We start from the raw sequence: 23460 nt of genomic DNA, 5'->3' as shown, positions 1-23460 counted from the left end.
TCAAAGGATCCTGAGTATCGGGGCAATTGTGAGCATTGCGGTTGCTGGCAGTAATGCCTTCTTGAGTTTCGAGAGTCATTTCGGGTGGAAGTCTCCCATCCATTTGAACACATCATTTTGTGTGTCGTTGAATCCTATAAAGAATAAGGATAGTGTTGCCTAGGAACCTGAACTATTCTGGGTCCCATGCTTTAACTTTGTGGAACCCTCTCGATGACTGGGTCTGTCTTTAATGCCAACCCCATCACCCCCACTACCATCGTCAGGGTGCTTATTTAAGCTGAGGGTAGGGAGACTTGTGAGTTTCGCACCACCTTTCTTCCCCAAATCTCTTACCCTCACTTATATGACATGCCTCTCCTTCGAGCAATCCAAGGTCAAAGTTGATTGGCAAGGCATACATCCTTGCTAAGGACATGCTTAGTGCATCTAGTCATCTTTCACATTTAATAGGCTCATTCATGAAAATCAAACTATTTTGATGTTTGTATGGTACCACTATTGTTTCTATGCTTATTTTGGTTTAGTGGTAGCATATGACATGTTTGTGGGCTTGTAAACCTAGTGTTTGATCTAGAATATAAGCTCTAAGTGTTTAACTCAGCATGGTACAAGATAACCCTTATTTGGAGGTGTGAAGAAGCTTGTCCTTGGATCAAACCGAGTTAAATATCTTTGGCAAATGATCTAGATTGGACCATATTTGGGAAAATGATCCTCACCCTATTGATTGACATTGATAATCCTAACCTATCTATAATTTAAGCCTTTGTGGTCATTGATGACAAAGGGGGAGAAATAGTGTACAAAGATAGTTAAAAGACAACAAGGGGGAGAAACAAGGATGTGAGTGATAGGGGGGAGATTTTGACATAGGAGAAGAGATATGACAAAGTAAGGGGATCAATTAATAGGTGGAGCAAGTTCATAAACTTGATTGATGCATTTGAATGTGCATTTCATATGTTTGCTTGCATGGCACAAGTTTTAAATTTCAATATCCATGCTTGTGTGGTGTATGCTAGTTGTAGGTTTGAATGATAAAAAAGAAAAACTAGCATGCATAGGTTAAGTAACTAGACTCATGCTCATATTATGAAAACTAGACCCTTGCTTCTAATGTTGATCTCACGGGGTATTTTAGTTTTTATGTATGTCTAGTTACTAATGGTGCTAAGGATGGTATAATGGTGCACTCCGATTGGTATCACGTTTCAAAGGTCCATCTTTTATACCTTAGCATCATTTGGTAGACATTGTCTTCTATATTTCCTATCTAAGCATATGTGCAAGCTACAATCCAAACTCTTAGCACATATGTAGGGGGAGCAATTGCTATCATTTGGGATTCATGAAACTTGTCCATATCCTTTTACACATGGTAAATATGCTTGGGCAAGTAACATGGATTCAATTTAATTTCAATTCATATCTTTGTGTAAGGGTTGTCATCAATTACCAAAAAGGGGGAGATTGAAAGCTCTAGTTTGGTTTTGGTGAATTAATGAAACCCTAAGTGCTAACCTAGTTTATCACAGTGATTATGAGATAGGTAGCACTACTCCAAGTGGTGAAGTAAATGAAGATCATGACATGATGATGGTGATGGCATGGTGATGATCAAATGCTTGGACTTGGAATAGAAGAAAGAAAAACAAAAAAGGTCAAGGCAAAGGTGAAACTTGATAGGAGCTTTTTCGTTTTGCTGATCGAGACACATAGTGAGTGTGATCACATTTATGATCAATAGTCGTACTATTAAGAGGGGTGAAACTTGTATCAAAATGCGGTTATCAAAGTGTCACTAGATGCTCTAACTCATTGCATATGCATTTAGGATCTAGTGGAGTGCTAACACCCTTGAAAACATTTGTGAAAATATGCTAACACATGTGCACAAGGTGATACACTTGGTGGTTGGCACATTTGAGCAAGGGTAAAGAAGATAGAGTTGAAAAGGAGTTGAACCAGCAAGTCTTGGGGTTTTTGCGCTATAATTGATCGGACGGTGGGAGCGTCCGGTCAGCCCAAAGCAGCTTTGGGAGCTCTCTAGACTCAATCGGACGATGTGTCTCCCGCATCTGGTCATTTTCTAACAGCGCGTCCGATCATGCAGAGATAGCCGTTGGGCGTGAATGGCTAACCAATTTTAAAGGGACACATGGCGGTCAGGTTTGACCAGACATAGTGACCGGACGCGTTCGGTCGCCACACCGAACACGCCCGGTGCACACGACCTGCGTGTTCGGTCGTCCCGTAGTCAGCCCAATAATTGAGCCAATGCCTTAATGGCTGGTTTTGACATGGCTGGTTTCGACACAGGAGCACCGCCTTTGAAGGATGCTCGGGAAGATGTTTCTCCGATGATCTAGGGGACCCTATGTGGGGTGACCCTGCTTAGGCTCCTAGTTTGGGTACCCGAGGGAAAAAGCCTGTCATTGAGCCGGCCCATGGGCTTGACCCGTTAGGGTCATCCAGGGGGCGACCTCGAGCGGGTGTTGCTGCGGGTTGACTCTACTTTGTAGGTGGATAACATCCGCCTAGTCCCTCTTGGGTCATAGACCAGCTAAATAGGGGTGAGGTCCGTCGCTACAAGCTTTTGATGCTGAGGGTGAGAGTCTGTTTGACGATGTGGAGGTGCAGCGCCATCTTGTCTCTAGCTACGGGGAGTTGGACGGGATGACGAAGCATGCAGATAGTTTGTTTGCCATGTTGCGGGCCCTATCCGACGCCATGAAGACCAAGACTATCTTGGTTGGGGATTCTTTGAGCGCTACCCTGGAGGTATGACTCGCGTCGAGTGCTCTGGCGCCTAGCCGCTGGGCGTCCATCTGGTGGTCGCACCAGGCAGACATCGCTCCCAAATCGTACTCGGGGCCACGCAGTGGACCCGATGGATCTAGCCCCTGAGTCCTAGGTTAATTTATTCTAAATGAAGCTAAGACTTATCCTGTCTCGTTCTTGTAGCATTTTCAAAAGAATTCCTCGGCCAAATCCACATTCATTCAGGAGAGGTTCCCTCGAACGGATGATGGGGTGAAGGCTCGGATAGCCAAGTTAGAGAGGGAGGTGATGGCCCTAAAGCATCATAAGGACAAGACCTAAGGTAGGGTTCCTGGCGAGACCTTTCTCCTTTGTGTCTATTGAGGTTTGTAAATCCTTTTACGCCTATCAGCTGCTACCGAAGCCATCATCGGGTTGTCTCGAGAGAAGGCTGCTCTCCATGCCTCGGGCTCCACGTATTGGAGGGAGAGGTAGAAGCGAGCACTTGCTCAGGAGGAGATAGAAAAGCTACGGAAGCAGATCCAAGGTATCTCTTCTTTTCGTAGTGAATCATGTTATGATCATGTGCAAGTTTTTGACTGACACTTTTGTCGACAGCAGAGTCGGCTAAGGCGAGATGCCTTAAAGATGAGCTTGCTGAGTGTAAGTCTGCGTATGCAAACTTAAAGGCTATGGATGCTGAGGCTGATCGATTACATACAAGGACACTTTCTACCTGAAAGCATCTAGGCCCCTAGTAGGGTTTCGGTGATTAATGACAATACAAGATTACTATGACTAACATGTGTTTTGCAAAGGCAATTAAGTTAGGTCATGGTAATGGAGATCGATCGGGCAATCAAGATGGTCATTCCCCTACGATGGAAATCGTTTCGATTTTCAAAGGATGGATGACAAGGTTAAGGATGGACTAGTTCTAAGTGTCGATTGGAGTTGAAGAGACACTTAGAGTAGTTTAGGACTTTGTTTTTCCTTTGGCCATACTATTAAGGGGGGTATGGACTGGTAGCTTGACCTAGGTGAGTCTAGTGAGTTAGGTGTGGTGCACACTTATTAAAACTAGCGCTAGGTAGCTCCTACATATGCCTAAGATCCAATGGAGCTAACTTCATTCACGTATGATCGAGAGTTAGAAGTGAATGGAGGGTCAAATACTGACCGGACACTGGCTTCGGTGTGACCGGACGCTGGCGTAGAGTCCGGTCAGTTCATTTGACTGAGGTGAAATCGTTCGGTGTGACCGAACGCTGGAAGGTCAAATGACCGAATGCTAAGAGCCAGCATCCGGTCGTTTCTAGTAAGGTTCCAGAGAGGGAAAATCATGACCGGACGCGTCCGGTCACTGCTGACGGGTCGTTTCTAGTAAGGTTCCAGAGAGGGAAAATCGTGACCGGACGTGTCCGGTCACTGCTGACCGGATGTTGGCAGCGTCCGATCACACTGTAAACTCTAGAGTTCAGGGTGTACTGACCGGAGCATCCGGTCAACATGACCGGAGCGTTCGGTCACCCTGCAGAGGCACATAACAGTTTGTTTTTTAGCCCATGTTATAAATAGAAGCTCCATTCATGTGTGGAGTTACTTTTGCTCATTCCAACAGCTGAGAAACACCTTAGAGAGTGCCAAGAAGAGCAAGGTCCTAGTGAGGTGATTGAGATTTAAGAATCCCAATGAGAGCCCTCATTAGTGAAGATCAACAGTAGCAAAGTGTGCATCCACCTTCTCATTAGGCTTGTCATGGTCAAGTGAGAGTTCGTGCTTGTTACTCTTGGTGAACGCCATCACCTAGATGGCTTGGTGGTGATTGGGAGCTTGGTGATCAATCGGAGAGCTTGTGGATGACCCAACTCACATTGTGAGCGGTTATGGGTGATTCACCGTGACAGAGTGTCAAAGAATCAACCCATAGAGAGCACTTGATCCTTGCACAGATCAAGGGGGAGCTACACCCTTGCGCGGGTGCTCCAACGAGGACTAGTGGGTTGTGGCGACTCTCCGATACCTCGGCAAAACATCGTCGCATTTCCTCTCCTCTCTTTACTTTGTGCATTTACTTTGAGCAATTCAATACTTGTCTTTACATTCATAGAATTGCCATGCTAGAGTAGGATTGAAATTTAGGTTGCAAGTCTTTTATGCGGTAGAACACTTAGAAACACTTTCTAGGCACAAGGGGTTAATTGGGCTAACCATATGATTTAATTATTGCAAAGAAATTTAGAATTAGCCCAATTCACCCCCCCCCCCCCTCTTGGGCATCTTGATCCTTTCAATGGGTATCAGAGCCTTGTGCTCACATTTTTAGGCTTTACTGCCTAGAGCAAGATGTCTCACGGGGATGGAACTCCTCCTATCTTTGAGGGAGATGATTTTCCTTATTAGAAAATTCGCATGGGGCATATTTGGAAGCTCTAGATGTTGGTATTCTTAGAGCTGCCTCACAAGGCTTCCCAAAACCTTGGGATGCTACTCACCTACAAGGCGATGAGGTGAATTACGAGAAGTGGAATGCAAAGGCTCGAAACACCATTTTTAGAGGCCTTTGCAAAGATGTGTTCAATCGCATGAGAAACCACAAAGATGCCCATGCACTATGGTCAGACGTTTGTGTGCTCCATGAGGGAACTAAGAGTGAGCGTGAGGAATGCTATCATCTTGTCATGAAAAAGCTTAACTCCTTTGAGATGCTTCCCAAAGAAAGTGCTAATGATATGTATTCACATTTGAATGTTCTTGTAGAGGAAGTCAATGGGCTTGGACTCACTCAAATGCAACCATCCGATATTGTAAGAAAGATCTTGAGTGTCCTCCCCATTGACAAATATGGGCATATTGTGACCATGCTTCATCAAGGTGATCTTTCCACCGCTACACTGACACAAATCTTGGGAAAGATCAATGCTAATGAGATGTACATGCACATCACACCACAAGATGGCTCATCCTCTACTAAGAAGAAAGAAAAAGATTTAGCATTCAAGGCTAGTCAAGATAAGGGCAAAGCAAGACTTGAGTATGAGAGCTCAAGTGATGAAGAAGATGATGATGAAAATCTTGCTCTCATGGTAAGAAAAGCCACCAAGATGCTAAAGAAGCTAAACAAGAGTGGCATCAAGTTTGATGGCAAGAAGAAGAAGTTCTTCACAAGCTCTAGAAGAAAGCCATTGCCTCAATTGTGGTGAACTTGGTCATCTAGCACATCAATGCACCAAGCCCAAGAAAGACAAGTTCAAGAACAAGAACAAGGGCAAGAAAGATGACTCAAGCAATGAAAAAGAAGAAGAGAAGAAGAAGAAGAGAAGAAGAAGAACAAGCCATACAAAAAGAGATATGGCAAGAAGAATGACTTCCACAAGAAGAAGAAGAGTGGAAAGGCTTACATTATCGGTGATTGGCTCACGGACATTGATTCATCTAGTGGATCATCTGATGATGATAGTGACAATGAGAAGGTGGCCGCAATTGTGATTGACTCTTCATCATCTTCACCGCCTTCACCGCCATCATCCTCTACACACCTGTGCCTTATGGCCAAGGGTGAACGCATGGTATCAAATAATGATGATAGTAGTGATGATGAGCAAGCTAGTGATGATAGTGATAGTGATAGTGATGAAGATGAATATGAATCACCTTCTTATGATGATCTTGTTAAAATACTAAATCAATACACTAAGATCATTAGAAAGAGTAGAGCTAAAAATGAAAAGCTAGATGCTAAGAATGATTTGCTTTTAGCAAAATGTGATGAAATTGAAAAGGCTAATGTTGAGCTTAGAGAAGCAAATGATGCTATGTCATCCAAACTTAAGGAGCTCAAATCTTCTAAGAAAGAGCTTAAAGATAAACATGATAAACTTGAGTGGGTGCACAAAGAGCTCATCACTAGCCACAACAAGCTAAAAGATGAATATACTACTCTCAAGATTAATCATGACAATCTTGTTATTGCTCAAGAATTTTTACCCAATGAGCCACATGATGCTACTAACAATGTTGTTAAGATTGATATAGCTACATCATGTGATGATTTAATTGATGAGATCATTGAGCAAGGATCTAGTGGCAAAGGCAAGTAAGTGGTTGAGTGCAATGACTATGATGAGTATGTCAAGCTCAAGCATGACAATGAAAAACTCAAGAAAGAGTTTGAAGAGTTCAAAATCCACAACACCATTGTGCTAGAAACCCTTGATCATGATGGTGACTTGGTCCTTGAGAATGAGAAGCTAAAAGAAGAAAACAAGAAGCTCAAGGAAGAGAGGAACAAGGTTACAGTCAAGGAAGATAAAAGTAGTGATGCACTCAAGGAAGAGAACAAGAAGCTCAAGTTGGAAAAAGAACATCTTAAGATTGGATTGAGCAAGTTCACAAGAGGCAAGCACCTTCAAAGTGAGCTCTTAATGAACACCGTCATGAAGATGGATAGAAGTGGCATTGGATATGTGGCAAATGTAGAGAAGAAGAAGGCTCAAGCTCAACAACAACAATCAAAGCCAAAGCCAAAGCCAAAGAGATGCTTTGAGTGTGGACAAGAAGGTCACTTTGCTCATGAGTGCCAAACTCCACCACCACAACCCATGCCCAAGCACGCTAGACCCTTTGCTTTCAATGCTCACTACATGCTTAGAAAGGATTCTAGTGGAAAGATGAAAGTGATGTTCTTAGGACCTCCAAATAAGAATAGGCCTAAGAAAATTTAGGTTGCAAAGTCACTTGTTGAGAAGGTGAAGGGCCCTCAACAAGTTTGGGTTCCTAAAGCTTGATCTCTTGTGTGTAGGTGAACTACAAGACCAGTGGAAGTCATTGGGTTATTGATAGTGGTTGCACACAACATATGACCGGTGATCCTCGTATGTTCACCTCACTTGATGAAGAAGTAGATGGACAAGAAAGAATCACATTTGGGGATAATTCAAAGGGCAAGGTTAAAGGATTGGGCAAAGTGGCAATATCAAATGATCATTCCATCTCCAATGTGCTATATGTTGCTTCATTGAGCTTCAACTTGCTATCCGTTGGGCAATTGTGTGATCTTGGCTTCCAATGCTTGTTTACCGAGAAGGAAGTTGTTGTATCTAAGAAGGATGATGAACAAGTAATATTCAAAGGATTTAGATACAACAACCTATATCTAGTGGACTTCACCTCTGAAGATGCAAACTTGAAGACTTGCCTATTCATCAAAACAACACTTGGGTGGCTATGGCATAGAAGACTTGCTCATGTTGGGATGAGCTCACTCAAGAAGCTAATGAAGAATGATTTGGTGAGAGGGTTGAAGGATGTGAAGTTTGAGAAGGACAAGCTTTGTAGTGCATGTCAAGCCGGCAAGCAAGTTGCAAACACCCATCCAACAAAAGCCTTCATGTCAACCGCAAGAGTGCTAGAACTCCTTCACATGGATTTATTTGGACCAACAACATACAAGAGTTTGGGAGAAAATCTTTATTGTCTTGTGATTGTTGATGATTATTCAAGGTATACATGGGTATTCTTCCTTCATGACAAATCTGAAGTTGCATCTTGCTTCAAGAAGTTTGCCAAGAGAGCACAAAATGAATTTGAAGTAAAGCTCAAGAAGATAAGAAGTGACAATGGGAAATAATTTGACAACACAAACATAGAAGCTTATTGTGATGAAGTTGGAATCAAACATGAAGTCTCCGCAACTTATACTCCTCAACAAAATGGTGTAGTTGAGAGGAAGAACCGGACATTGATCACTCTTGCAAGAACAATGCTTGATGAGTACAATACCCCCGAAGCTCTATGGGCGGAAGCAATCAACACCGCATGCTATGCATCCAACCGCCTATTCCTTCAAAAGTTCCTTGGCAAGACACCTTATGAGTTGCTCAATGGGAAGAAGACGGACGTCTCCTTCTTTAGGGTGTTTGGTTGCAAATGCTACATCTACAAAAAGCGGCAACACCTAGGGAAGTTCCAAAGACGTTGTGATATTGGTTTTCTTGTTGGTTACTCATCAAAGTCCAAAGCATATAGAATATTTAATCATGCCACCGGCTTGGTTGAAGAAACATATGATGTGGAATTTGATGAATCTAACGGCTCCCAAGGAGCACATGAGAATCTTGATGATGTAGGTGATGAACCATTGAGGGAGGCTATGAAGAACATTCCGGTTGGAGACATCAAGCCTAAAGATGATGAAGATGATGTACAAGTGATTGATCCACCCTCTTCATCGAGTGTACCACAAGATGGTGAAAAAGATAGGAGAGTAGAAAATGAAGACACTCATGTCTCCCATGAGCAAATGGTGGTACAAGCACAAGATGTTGATGCTCTACAACCTCCTTCTCAAGTGGTCAATAGAAGAAATACACCTCTACTACAAGATCATCCTCAAGATCTCATCATAGGGAGTCCATCAAAGGGTGTAATGACTCGCTCACAAAAACTTGCTTCATTTATTGCTCATCACTCTTTTGTCTCTTGTTTTGAGCCTACTAAGGTTGAAGAAGCTCTTCAAGATCCGGATTGGATAAATGCCATGCATGAATAGTTGAACAACTTCACTCACAATGAAGTGTGGACTCTTGAAGAGCGGCCAAAAAGGAGCAAGAGTCATTGGAACAAAGTGGGTGTTCCAAAACAAGCAAGATGATCATGGTGTTGTTGTGAGGAACAAGGCAAGACTAGTTGCAAAGGGGTTCTCTCAAGTTGAAGGTTTGGATTTTGGAGAGACTTTTGCACCGATTGCAAGATTAGAAGCCATTCGTATCCTCCTTGCATATGCATCACATCATGAAATGAGATTATATCAAATGGATGTAAAAAGTGCATTTTTAAATGGGTTTATTAATGAACTAGTCTATGTTGATCAACCTCCCGGGTTTGAAGACCCTAGATATCCTAATCATGTTTATAGGTTGTTCAAGGCATTATATGGGCTTAAGCAAGCCCCAAGAGCTTTGTATGAGCACTTTCGGGACTTCCTCATTGAGAAGGGCTTCACCATTGGGAAGGTCAATACCACACTATTCACTAAGAAGCTTGATGGGCATATCTTAATTTGTCAAGTATATGTTGATGATATCATCTTTGGATCATCAAATGAAGACTCTTGCAAAGAATTTGGTGAATTGATGTCGAAGGAGTTCGAGATGTCCATGATTGGTGAGCTTACATTCTTTCTTGGTTTTCAAGTCAAGCAAATGAGAGAAGGGATCTTCATCTCTTAAGAGAAATATACAAAAGATCTTCTCAAGAGATTCAAGATGGATGAATGTAAGCCAATCAAGACACCAATGCCAACCAATGGACATCTCGACCTAGATGAGGGAGGTAACAAGGTTGATCAAACTCTCTACCGTTCCATGATTGGTAGCTTGTTATATTTAACCGCATCTAGGCCTGACATCATGTTTAGTGTGTGTATGTGTGCTAGATTTCAAGCTAAACCTAAGGAATCACATTAAATTGCCATAAAAAGAATCCTTAGGTATCTTAAGCACACACCAAGCATTGGCCTTTGGTATCCCAAAGGAGCTATATTTGAATTAGTTGGCTATTCCGATTCGGATTATGCCGGTTGCAAAGTTGATAGAAAAAGCACATCCAGAGGGTGCCATTTGCTTGGTAGATCACTTGTGTCTTGGTCCTCCAAGAAACAAAATAGTGTGGCTTTGTCCACCACCAAAGCGGAATACATTGCCACGGGTGCTTGTTGTGCACAAATACTTTACATGAAACAAACTTTGCTAGACTATGGTGTAGTTCTAGAAAAAGTACCTCTCTTATGCGACAATGAAAGTGTGGTAAAACTTGCAAATAATCCGGTTCAACACTCTCGTACCAAGCACATAGATATCCGCCATCACTTTCTTAGAGATCATGTTGCTAAAAATGATATATCACTAGAAGGTGTAAGGACCGAGGATCAATTGACGGATAGCTTCACTAAACCGCTAGATGAGGCAACATTTTGTAGATTGCGGAATGAACTAAATGTGCTTGATTTTAGTAACTTCACTAAAAATTGAGCTTGTGTTGTCCCTTGCATTGCATTGTAATATACAACATGTTTAATGCTTTATATTGCATAGAGGGCTTGTCTAACATGGTTAAGATAACCGCCGAAAAGCGTGTGAAGAAGCTTAACCTTGGATCAAACTTGACAAGCAACTAGATTTACATTCAAGTATTGCATATGCATGAATGTTGTTTTGTCATTTGTCTTCAAATCACCCTCTTTTCGCCTATTTTCTCAAAAACAATTATAGCCTAAGGCAAAATATTTTGAAAAACTTGAGGGTTTGAGAGAGGTCACTCACATCAGTCCCAATTAGTGTTTATTTGGATCTTATTGGAGTTGGGACTTGATTGGGAACAGGCAGCGCGAAGGACTTTGAAGATTTGCTGAAGGAGTGATCAGACGTTGCACCGGACTCTGATGTCCAGCGTCCGATCAGTTCACAGGAGGTGAACTTGCTGTGAAGGAGTGACCGGATGCTGGAACAGTGTTCTCTCAGCGTCCGGTCAGAAGGAGCTTCAGCGTCTGGTCGATCATGAAGACATCAAGGCTAGGTGACCGAACTCTGGCTGCATCCGGTCAGTGTCCACCGGACACGTCCGGTCGCGATTCTAGAGGATTTGGACCTCTCTGGAATCGACCAGACGCTGGGTGGTAGCGTCCGGTCGCTACCACCGGAGCGTCCGGTCAGTAGAAATCGTGCGGCATCAGATCTCTTTTCTCCGTTTCCTTTTATGATCCATGGGGGCCACCTTATAATCCACTGCTGCATCGCGCGTTTGCCCTAACCCGCATCTACTCCATGCCGACATCGCCGATTTTGCCTCCACCGCCGTAGACCCGCGCTCGCCTCTGCCCAGCTGCCAAGCTCATCTCCGCCGCCGCAGTTCCACCCGCGTGCCCTTGAGCTTCACCGCCGCACTCATGCCGAGCCAGCATGCTCCCACGCTGCTAGCACCTCCTCGAGCCGCGCCATGCCCTAGCCGCCGCATCCCACGCAAGCTCGGCCCGTGCCCTCACCGTGCTTCAGCGCTGCCCTCACCGTGCTTGCTCTGCTCCAGCCACACCACCGTGCCTAGCACCACTGTGCCCTAGTTCCACCGCCGAGCAAGCCTCTGCAGTGCCTTGCATCCTCGCTAGTTCCTCCACTAAAAATCCTCGCCATCGACTCATCACTTTGCAGAACCCTAACCCTAGCCGAGTCAGTGGTTTCCCGCAGATTGCTTCTCTTCTTTTCGGATTGCCGGTTCATCAGGTAGCATGCCCGCATTTTAATTTCGTACCTAAATTGCTTGCTTCCTAGGGTTTCGCATCTATTAGGTATATTGTATTTATTTGTATACCCTATCTATTCCATCGTGCAGCGAGTCGGTGCTGTTGAGGTGTCAGTGGTAGTTGATAGTTAACTCGGAGCCAAGCTCGTGAGTATGGATCGAGGCCAAGCCTCGGAAGCAACAGATTGATAGTTGATCTTTGTCAGCGGCAGGTGTTCTTCAGATTATCAGATGGCTCGCACAAAGAATGTCAGTGGTGGTCCCGGTGATGAGGATCCGAGGCCCTCGCCTCGCTGGCCTGTAGATCCTAAAGGCAAGGCGACCAAGAAGCAGGCAGTCAGGAAGTGCAAGTACCCAGATGCAGATACAGCGAGGGCCGCCGTAGTTGTAGAGGCCGCAGAGCATGTCGAGAGAGGAGGCGCTCGTAGTGGAGTCTAGATTGCTGATCCACTTTCACCAGATGTGATGGCTACACTTCAGCTTGTTGAGCGTCTTCATGGTGGTCCAGCTAGGACCCTCATGATTGGAGGACGGCGTGTTGCCATTGACGAGGTTTAGCCTCAGGGGGAGCCACCGCAGTAGCCTCAGCCATCACAGCAGACTCAGGAGCCTCAGACAGCTCAGCAGACATAGGAGGCACAGCTGACACAACAGTCTCAGGAGGGTGAGCAGGTCCAGCAGGCCGAGGAGATCGAACCGGCACCATAGCCATAGTTACACCGCTCTAGTCGTACTCATGTTCCAGTTTCACCGAGGCCAGTCACTCAGAGGAGGGGTTCACGTCCACCGTCTAGACCACAGGGTCCACCTCCAGTGACTCATCTTGACTTGAAGGCCGCCATGGCCAAGCAGGTTCAGCAGCTGAGGTTTGTGAACTTTGAGGTGTGGTTTCCTCCAAGGAGGGATGATAGAGCGTCAGAGGGCTTCTACACACCGCTCCATGAGGATTTCTATAATGCATATCTGAATAGTGGAGCAGTTTTTAGATCTCACAGGGTGTGCCACATTGACTCTATAGTTGCCGTAGCTAGAGAGCACATTCGCCCCTACCTTACATATCTGCCGGGGCTATCAGGTTTGATTGGACAGACCGGACTATATGTTCCATCTTGGGTTCGGCAGTTCTATGCTTCCCTCTGGATTGACCCACAGCATAGATATATTCACTTTGGATTCAGAGGAAGAGACTATCGGCTGATGAGTACTAGAGTCAAGGAGATACTGAGGCTTTAGGAGCAGCCAGTCAGACTTCACGAGGTGTGCTATGGCCAGACAGCACCCCCTAGACGCCCTCATGGTGGCAATGTGCCCCCTACGGACTTGGTTCGCCACTGCTTCACTAAGCCCTTTGGAGAGGGATCATGCAGGAACCCCAGTGACCTAAATCCCACTGCTCGTATACTTGAGGCTGTTATGAGGAGGACACTGCTTCCTAGGATGGGATACAGAGAGGGCTTGACTCGGATACAGCTTTGGCTTATCAACTCTCTGATGCAGCAGACAGTTTTTGATATTTGGGATCTTCTTCTGTCAGAGATGGAGGATACTATAGTTGAGGGCTTCGGAGGTCGTAGGCAGTTGCCCTATGCTCACTAGATCACCTGGCTTATCCACATAACAGTCACAGTGAGGCCACCAGAGATGCTTGTAGAGTATAGTGGTGCTACGACTGAGTTCCCTGCCTATAAATGACACAGATGATCTGTCATAGCACTCCACAGGCACCTAGTCAGCCACGCCGTTGTCCCAATGTGCCAGAGTCTGTAGCCCAGTAGGATGATATCATCAGAGGCATTGCAGCTATAGAGGAGGAGGAGCTTGCTCAGCAGGAGGGGATGGTCATGAGCGACCCCAGTGATAGTTCTGATGATGACTATCAGCCCATCCCTTGGATGCCTCCTCAGTGATATGACCATGAGGCCGGCAGCTCCAGCCCAGTGCCACCTGCCCCGCAGACTGACCCCGCTCTCCTTGCTATACTTGAGAGGATGAGGCAGGACTAGGCATGACAGGCTCAGGAGACAGCTGCTACATTTGCTCAGTTTTAGACTCGGCAGGATGAGTTCCAGCGCCAGTAGCAGCAGCAGCTAGCTATACATCAGCAGACGCAGGCTCTATAGCAGCAGCAGTAGGCCATGCATCAGCAGCAGATCCTCATGCAGCAGCAGCTTCTTGGATTTATGTAGCATGTTGTGACTGCTATTGGGGCTCCACCATCACAGCCTTTGCCCTAGCTTGGTCAGACTGCCACTACCTCGATGACTCCAGCATTATAGCCTAGTGGGCTTTAGAGTCAGGGACAGCCACCAGCATAGTTTGCTTCTCCTACAAAGCAAGTGTCCCAGTATTTTGCTACGTCACTGCCAGCTCCATAGTTCACACCGCTTCAGACGGGCTTTACACCAGATGAGACGCCCTTGCTGCTAGTGCCAGAGACCACAGTGTCCAGGAGCCTTGGTGCTTCCTTTAGTGAGTTGATAGGGATGCCTACTCCTCCATATCTACATGTCCTAGGTCCTTCTACTGTTGCACCAGTCACCAGAACTACAGAGAAGCTCCCTTCCTCAGTGGCATCATCAAAGCCTACTATAGTCCTACCAGCTTAGTCTACAGCAGCCCTAGTTCCTGATCTGACCCAGACTGCTACAGCACTGATTATAGCTACATAGGGTCAGACTGCTCAGAGCTCCGGATCAGATGATGATGCCAACTAGTTTCAGCTTGCTCCTCATACTTCAGTGCCCGGCTCATCCGCTGCAGTCCCGCCGACTGACCCTTAGGTTTTGGTGTTTGACGCTAAAGGGGAGAGGGATCGAGTATGATAGATTTAGGGGGAGCTTAGTTATCTTATTAGCTTATATATTACATTTGGAGTTTTTATGTGTGATACACTATTATGCATTCATCGTGTGTTTACTTTCATGCATTGAACTATATATATGTGATAGTGATATCTACGTGACCATGATATATGACATGTGTGCTCTCTACCTTGAATTATTTATATGTCATATCACTTGTGTTATGCTCATTTGCCTTTGCTTCTGTGTTTTACTCCGATGCAATTGAGCTTTATTACTTGTACTCAAGCTTATTTCATATCTTTTGAGTACATCATGTTGGCTTGGTTCATATAAGCTTGACTAACACCTTTGTTCTTATTGACAAAAGCTTATATGACCCAAGCATGTTAAAAAACTCAACTCTTTCACATACTCGAGGTGGTATTGTCATCAATCACCAAAAAGGGGGAGATTGAAAGCATCTAGGCCCCTAGTAGGGTTCCGGTGATTAATGACAATACAAGATTACTATGACTAACGTGTGTTTTGCAGAGGCAATTAAGTTAGGTCATGGTAATGGAGATCGATTGGGCAATCAAGATGGTCATGCCCCTACGATGGAAATCGTTTTGGTTTTCAAAGGATGGACGACAAGGTTAAGGATGGACTAGTTCTAAGTGTCGATTAGAGTTGAAGAGACACTTAGAGTAGTTTAGGACTTTGTTTTTCCTTTGGCCATACTATTAAGGGGGATATGGACTGGTAGCTTGACCTAGGTGAGTCTAGTGAGTTAGGTGTGGTGCACACTTGTTAAAACTAGCGCTAGGTAGCTCCTACATATGCCTAAGATCCAATGGAGCTAACTTCATTCATGTATGATCGAGAGTTGGAAGTGAATAGAGGGTCAAATACTGATCGGACGCTGGCTTTGGTGTGACTGGACGCTGGCGCAGAGTCCGGTCAGTTCATTTGACTAAGGTGAAATCATTCGGTGTGACCGGACGCTGGAAGGTCAAATGACCGGACGCTGAGAGCCAGCGTCCGGTCGTTTCCAGTAAGGTTCCAGAGAGGGAAAATCGTGACCGGACGTGTTCGGTCAGTGCTGACTGGACGCTGGTAGCGTCCGATCATACTGTAAACTCTGGAGTTCAGGGTGTACTGACCGGAGCATCCGGTCAACATGACCGGAGCGTTCGGTCACCCCACAGAGGCACATAACGGTTTGTTTTTTAGCCCATGTTATAAATAGAAGCTCCATTCATATGTGGAGTTACTTTTGCTCATTCCAACAGCTGAGAAACACCTTAGAGAGTGCCAAGAAGAGCAAGGTCCTAGTGAGGTGATTGAGATTTGAGAATCCCAAAGAGAGCCCTCATTAGTGAAGATCAACAGTAGCAAAGTGTGCATCCACCTTCTCATTAGGCTTGTCGTGGTCAAGTGAGAGTTCGTGCTTGTTACTCTTGGTGAACGCCATCACCTAGACGGCTTGGTGGTGATTGGGAGCTTGGTGATCATCCGGAGAGCTTGTGGATGACCCAACTCACATTGTGAGCGGTTGTGGGTGATTCACCGCGACGGAGTGTCAAAGAATCAACCCGTAGAGAGCACTTGATCCTTGCGTGGATCAAGGGGGAGCTACACCCTTGCGCGGGTGCTCCAATGAGGACTAGTGGGGAGTGGCGACTCTCCGATACCTCAGCAAAACATCACCGTGTTTCCTCTCCTCTCTTTACTTTGTGCATTTACTTTGAGCATTTACTTTGAGCAATTCAATACTTGTCTTTACATTCATAGAATTGCCATGCTAGAGTAGGATTGGAATTTAGGTTGTAAGTCTTTTGTGCGGTAGAACACTTAGAAACACTTTCTAGGCACAAGGGGTTAATTGGGCTAACCGTAGGATTTAATTATTGCAAAGAAATTTAGAATTAGCCCAATTCACCCCCCCCCCCCTCTTGGGCATCTTGATCCTTTCACTACCATGGAGGCAAAGTATGTGCCTCAGGTGTCATCCCTTGAGGACAAGCTTCGAAGTTTAGTCGTGGCTAGCCACGCTGCTTGCCAGGCAGCCTACGCTCAGCTAGGAGGACCCGCCTCTTTGTCAGAGGTGGCTTCCTAGCTGAGGGGGATCCCAAGGTGCCTGGAGGAGATTGCCTAGTAGAGCTTGTCCACCGAGGCACACATGGTGCTAGTCACCGTTAGAACCATCTACACTAACCTGAATATCAGTTCCATCATAGGGAAACCCGTCGACAAAGATCCCTTGTTGTACAGTCAGATTCAGCAACATGCCATAAAGCCTTCTGAGGCCATAATTCATGATGTGGATCTCTTCGCGATAGTGCAGGGCAGTATGCTAGATTCATCAGAGGATTTAGGCAGCGCTTAAGGTTGCCTTTTAATGTGCAACACCCAACTTTGCGTACTCTGTCTTTCATTGTCTTTAGTGTTTGATGTTGGTTAAGCTTTTTAGACTAACTACCTGGGGATTATTTAACCAAAATGAAACATTCTGATCGAGTCCACGCAAGGTCCCGTTGAGTCACTTATACCATACCAAGGCCTATGAGACATTGATCGATCGAGAGGAAAAAGTAAATAGGTAGCACGTATAGTCATCATTGTAGCCCCCGAGCACGTTGATAAGTTAGTATAACATGTGAACATACTTAAACAGGAATGTGCATGACCGCTACAAAGGTTAGCCCCGGAGAGACCCGGAGAGGTTCTTCGTAAGGTACTCGAAGGATCACAATTTATTCATATAAATTTTCTTTGCAAGATGTAGATGATAACTGGAATTTAGAGGAAAAAATAAAAGACTGACATAAATGTGAGTCATCGGTTGCCTCTTAAAGATCCGATGATGAGGGCCATAGGGGTAGGAGCTACTGCTCTAGAGCCATCGGTAGGAGCTTCTTCCCCGGCACCGAGTAGGGGAGGTTAGGAGCCCCCAAATCTAGGTTATTGGCCTCCGCATACTCGACGCATCCTTCTCGTACTGATAGGCATTCTGAACGTTTCCCGACACCATGATTATACCACACTGTCCTGGCATTTTCAACTTGAGGTAGGCATAGTTTGGGACCGCCATGAACTTAGCGTAGCATGGACTCCCGAATATGGTGTTGTATGGTCCCTGGAAGTCGATGACTTCAAAGGAGAGTGTCTCCCTTCGGTAGTGTACCATGTCATCGACTGTCATAGAGAGGTCTATCATGCCTAGGGGCATGACGCGCCGCCCGAGAACGATGCCGTGGAAAGGGGACTGCGATGCATGAAGCTTCCTTATGTCCATGTTTAGCCTATCGAAGGCGTCCTTGTAAAGGATGTTGATGTCACTGCCTTCGTCCATGAGGACCTTTGTCACCCTTACGTTCTCAATGAGCAAACTAACCACCAGAGGAAATTGGCCTAATTCAACCACTTGATCCAGATGATTGGTTCAATCATAAGTGATTGGTCGCTCAGACCAATGTAGGTATAGCAGGGGGGCCAGTGCGGTCACCTAAATCCACCTATGCGCCTGCTTCTGTAGTCTTTGGTCTTGGTAGGCTTGAGGGCCACCGAATATGACCATGGAGCATCTGGCAGCTGCATCAGTACCCTGATCATCATCTTGGTCTCCTGAATACCCATCCTGATCTATCCGCTTGTGGGCCTCCAGAGCGACATGCTGCTAATAAGCGACGTAGTGTTTGACGAGGTGGGTCACGAGAAAGCCGTGGATCTGACATGGGCTATTCATGATTCAATCAAACATGTCCCGATAAGCCTGCTTCTTGTGGGTATTCGAGGTAGTCCTCGGGATAGTGCTTTCAAGTTTGAGCGGCAACTGGGCTTGCCTTCCAGGTATTGCGGAGTGTTCCGCAGAGTGGCGAGTACCATGTTCCTGCTTGTGAGCGTTGATGAGTAGGCGGGCGTCTCGTCCGTTCCCTAGCTGACCATAGATCGTGTTCGGGGGACAGTATGCTTCGGGTCCTTTCGTTGGGCAGCCCCTAGTCCATGGAGGACGTTGCTAGCTATCCCACGGCGTAGGCCCAGGCGTACTTTGGGAGCTTCCTGATTGGGCTGTGGCCGTTGAATCCAACTTGTGTAAGTCACTATCGCGTTTCTTAATCTAGTGGGGAAGCCAGGAAGGAGGTGATCGAGTGGCGATAGCGGATCCGATCGTGGGACCCAGTTTGGATCTTCCTAGAGTTGGAGGATGGCCTCGAGATCACTCTCTCGGTCGAGCTCGGTGAAGACGTCGCGTCCATAGTGGTCTAGGTGTTGGGCAAGAGCACGGGGCCCAATGTCCACAACTTCCTCCAATCTGGCGAAGAATGCACAGATCAGGGGAGAGTTCTCCTCTTGCTCCACAGGTGGTTCGGGTTCTTGCAGATGCAAGTCCCCAAACTGGTCAGCAATGAAGTCCAGGCTACCGAAGGTGATCTTCTCACTCGGGAGCATCTTCTCCGCGGCGACGTCGATGTTGGTGATGATTCCTATCTAAAACATAATATTAATCTGTACGCGAAAGGCCCCTACATAGTGCGCCAACTATCAAATTATTTAGCTCCAGCAATGCCTACAAACATGATCGCATAGACGAATCCAGATGGTAGCACACAAGATACAAGGATTTATACTGGTTTGGGGCATGGTGGCACGCTAAACCCTACTTCAGTGGTGCTGCTGCTCTTGTATTCATATGCTCGGTTACAGGGGCTGTTGCTCCTAGCTATGAGGCAGATTGGAATGACGCGAAGTGTCGTGGTGGACTTGCCGGTCATGGGATCCTTACCCCTCTTTATATAGGCAGAGGGGTAGGGTTACAGCGAGGGCAATCGGCGCTATAGATTGGATTCCTAGTTTGTTACAACAGATCAATCCTATCCTACCATAACTACGATGGCGGCGGATACTCTTGATACGTCGTGATCTCCAAGTCGATGGTTGCGCCTAATCCTCGTGGGCTTCGTCATTGGCGTCCTCCACTTGGTGGGCTAGATACATGGTCGGTGAGGGTACCTCGGGCCATATATCTGACAGCATGGAGCTCTGCATTTTAGGCACATATCCAAGTCTTTGTATTCATCTCCATTGTACAATTTACAATCAATATTACACGTATGGATTTTTTGAACTTCGAGGTCGACTGGGCAAATCATTTGCTTGGCCTTGTATGTCATCCCTGGTAACTCATTAGGGCTTGTGAGTAGTTTCTTCCATACACATAAGAGTCTCCAAAGCCTTTATCAAACAAACAATAAGTAGATCTTAGCTCTAATAGCCTGAGACCAGCTTCCGACTTCCTCATTTTGCATCCTGGATAGAATGGTATTTTTCTTCAGATATTCCAAATGTCTTGGACTAAGGAATCATGGCTCCGCACCACGTAGCACTTAGAAAAGGCCATCTTCCATGGTATCATCAGCTAACATATTCATAAAAACATCGTTAATCACCTCTTCCCTGTTGACATTTATTTCCTCATTAACCATCTCTTCCCTATTGGCATATGTTTTCTCGTTAACTACCTTTTCCCTGTTGCCACTTGCTTCGCCAGGAATGCTCTCATAGCCATCTTGGTCCTCTGCTACGTGCTCTCCCTCTTCCCCATACTTAGTCCATATCTTCTCGTCTTCCATGAACCTTCGAGTAATCAAGTGAGATAGTATCTACTCAGGGTTGCGGAATTGTCTCTGATTCTTGGAATCTCTGGATGGGCAGCACACGTAGACTTCATTCCATGGATTACGTGTGACATAGTCTTTGACTGCCTAGAAAAAGGAGTCAACGTTGATCACAAAATGAAGGTCCGAAGGGGTGAGACCGTACATCCATCCTCGATCCATCTATATGAACTAAAAAAATATGACGTGCGGCTTTATTCAAAGTTTCAAGCTTATGAATGCATAAATAAAAAATGAGAGGCATCATTTAAATTTTGTTAAAAAAATATATGGCATATCTATGTCATCGGTTTTGTGAACAATGAATGTTCAATATTAATGAATTTCAAATCCCATAGCAACCCTACAAATGAAATTAACAAGCAGCTAGAATTTAAACGTGTTGATAACCTCATTTTATGAAAGGTGGCCTCCAATTAAACTACCACCATTCACTAGAAAATCAACCTATCATGAAGTTAAATGAGTTGCTAGGTAACAATAGCCTCAAACTACTAGTGTCACATAAGTTCATCCTGAAAAATGGTAGCCATCACGAACAATTCTATTCTATGCATGCTAAACTAATTAAAACAGATTGGAGAAACTAAAGGAACCAACTAAGCTATCACATTTACTTGAGAATCAAAAGCAATCTGAAAAAGCAAATAAACTATTTAAATGGATCCATAGATACTAACCTTAAATTACAGGTACCAAATGGATTCACCAAAATTCGGATGCCTTCTTAAAGAATTCCTTGAACTATGCTCTCTAAAATAGAGAAAGAACAAACATGAGAATAAAAAACAATAAAACAAGCTACATATTCAAAGAATTGCTATAGTGATCCAACTTAAAGCAAGGAGATCATGTTCATTCTTAGAAATCAAACACCTCCATGAACATTCTGTGAAAAATGGTCACAACAATGAAGAGAGAGGTGGGGGAAAATACCTCTTGGAATGAGTGTGCTTAGGCTAAGAGGAAGGAGGAAGAAGGGAGTCAGGGTTTTATTCTATAGGTAGGACACACCGGGTCTATCAAAACCCAACAATGATATACGTCGGGTCAAAGTTATCACCCAACATTAGTATATCAATACTGGTTGTAGCTTGACCCAGCAGCGATAGTCCCATATCAATGCCGGACTGTAGATTAATCTGAGAGTGATACGGGTCAATAGCTTCCCAATTATTATTCGGATTGTAGACTTACGGTCCGTCAGTGAAGCATCATCAGTGTCGACTCTAGTGCACCCGGTAGTAATGGCCGACAAGGATTGTGTGTTCTAAAATAGACATGGTGCTGAAAATCTATAGATTCACGATCACACATATTACACGTACATTAGCTTCAATCATTCGTTGAAATGCAACTCGAAACTAGAACTACTATAATATGCACAGTAACTGTTAGATAATATATCCAACAATCTCCACCAAACTCTATGGTTTGTAATAAAGTAGTCTCAGAACCACATTTCTTTTATATACCAGTGTTTCGATGGAGACTGTTAAGTTGAACATCCATCTAGAGCAATAGTTTCACTCAGTCACAAATGAACAATGGACTAAGCCTTGAATTGATAGTTTTGTGTGAGGTGAATGTCACTAAAGTCCTTAGCTGATACTATGCTGCAAAAGGTATCCCCTCAATTTGAAGCATATAAGTCAGACTCTAGTGCCTTTCATGAGTATTTAGAGATCACCCAAATCTCATAGACTGTGACCAACAATCTGACTCATATATCTGTAGGACAACATCTTTACTTTAGCAAGCCACTTGGAACACATTAAGGTAAAAACCAATCTGCTTACAGAAAGGAAAGATATGCATTAGAAATGAGTCTTACTAAGGATCTTTCATCACAATTTACTACTAGCTTGTTTCACCATCCTACTTCAAGGGATCTCCGATCACATAGAACAGGTTACCACTATAGTAAATTTCATGTGGGTCTCAAACCCATCTCTCTCGATGCATTTTCTATCACATTGCATGACAGACCCTTAGTGAACTGATCTGCCAGATTGTTAGACGATGAACATAGTCCAATGCTATTACTCCGAAGTTTCTCAATTTTCTAACAGATTTTAGTTATCTCTTAACATGCCTTGTAGACTCCATGTTATTCTTAGAACTGTTAACCTTCATAATCACAGTCTAGTTATCGCAGTTCATAGAAATAGCCGATATAGGTTTTTCAACAATCGGTAAATCCATAAGGAGATCATGAAGCCACTCGACCTCAGAGCCAGCGGTGTCTAATGCTGTGAGTTCTGTTTCCATTGTAGACTTCGTTAAGATAGTCTGCTTGCAAGACTTCTAGGAAACAGCACCACCTCCAAGCGAAAACATATATCCACTTGTGGCATAAAGCACATTAACATCAGAAATCCAGTTGGCATCACAATAGCCTTCTAGCACCTTCAGATGTCCGGTATAACGAATACCATAGCTCATAGTGCCTTTTAGATAGAGCATCACTCTCTCAAGAGCACACTAGTGATCATGTCCTAGGTTTGACACAAACCGGCTCAGCTTGCACACAACAAATGAGATGTCAGGCCTTGTTGCACTAGCAAGATACATGAGCGAACCAATGATCTAGGAATATCTCAACAAATCCCTTGCTATTCTCTGATTTTTCCTCAATAGCACACTCGGGTCATAAGGTGTAGGAGCAGGTTCACAGTCACTAAACCCAAAGCAACTCAACACCTTTTCCACATAGTGGGATTGTAACAGAGTTAGCCCACATCACCTTCTCTCAGAAGCTTGATATTAAGAATAACATCAACCTCTCCCAAATCTTTCATTTCAAAATTATTAGATAAAAATTCCTTCACCTCCTCAATCACTTTGAGGCTGGATCCAAAGATCAGTATGTCATCAACATATAAGCACAAAATAACTCCTTCACCCCCACCATACCGATAGTACACACATTTGTCAGCTTC

At 44.7% G+C, this 23460-nt stretch overlaps 1 protein-coding gene across 1 annotated transcript; it reads right to left on the bottom strand.

Annotated features, from left to right (window-relative positions):
* Window positions 1-17799: 17799 nt before the first annotated feature.
* Window positions 17800-18195, bottom strand: LOC136510970 (uncharacterized). The gene has a single exon (XM_066505235.1). The coding sequence runs from the start codon at window positions 18193-18195 to the stop codon at window positions 17800-17802; it is 396 nt and encodes a 131-aa protein (XP_066361332.1).
* Between the last annotated feature and the right edge of the window lie 5265 nt (window positions 18196-23460).

Source organism: Miscanthus floridulus, chromosome 16 (genome assembly GCF_019320115.1).
Source record: "Miscanthus floridulus cultivar M001 chromosome 16, ASM1932011v1, whole genome shotgun sequence".
Taxonomy (NCBI): domain Eukaryota; kingdom Viridiplantae; phylum Streptophyta; class Magnoliopsida; order Poales; family Poaceae; genus Miscanthus; species Miscanthus floridulus.
This window is presented reverse-complemented; position numbering and strand designations above follow the sequence as displayed.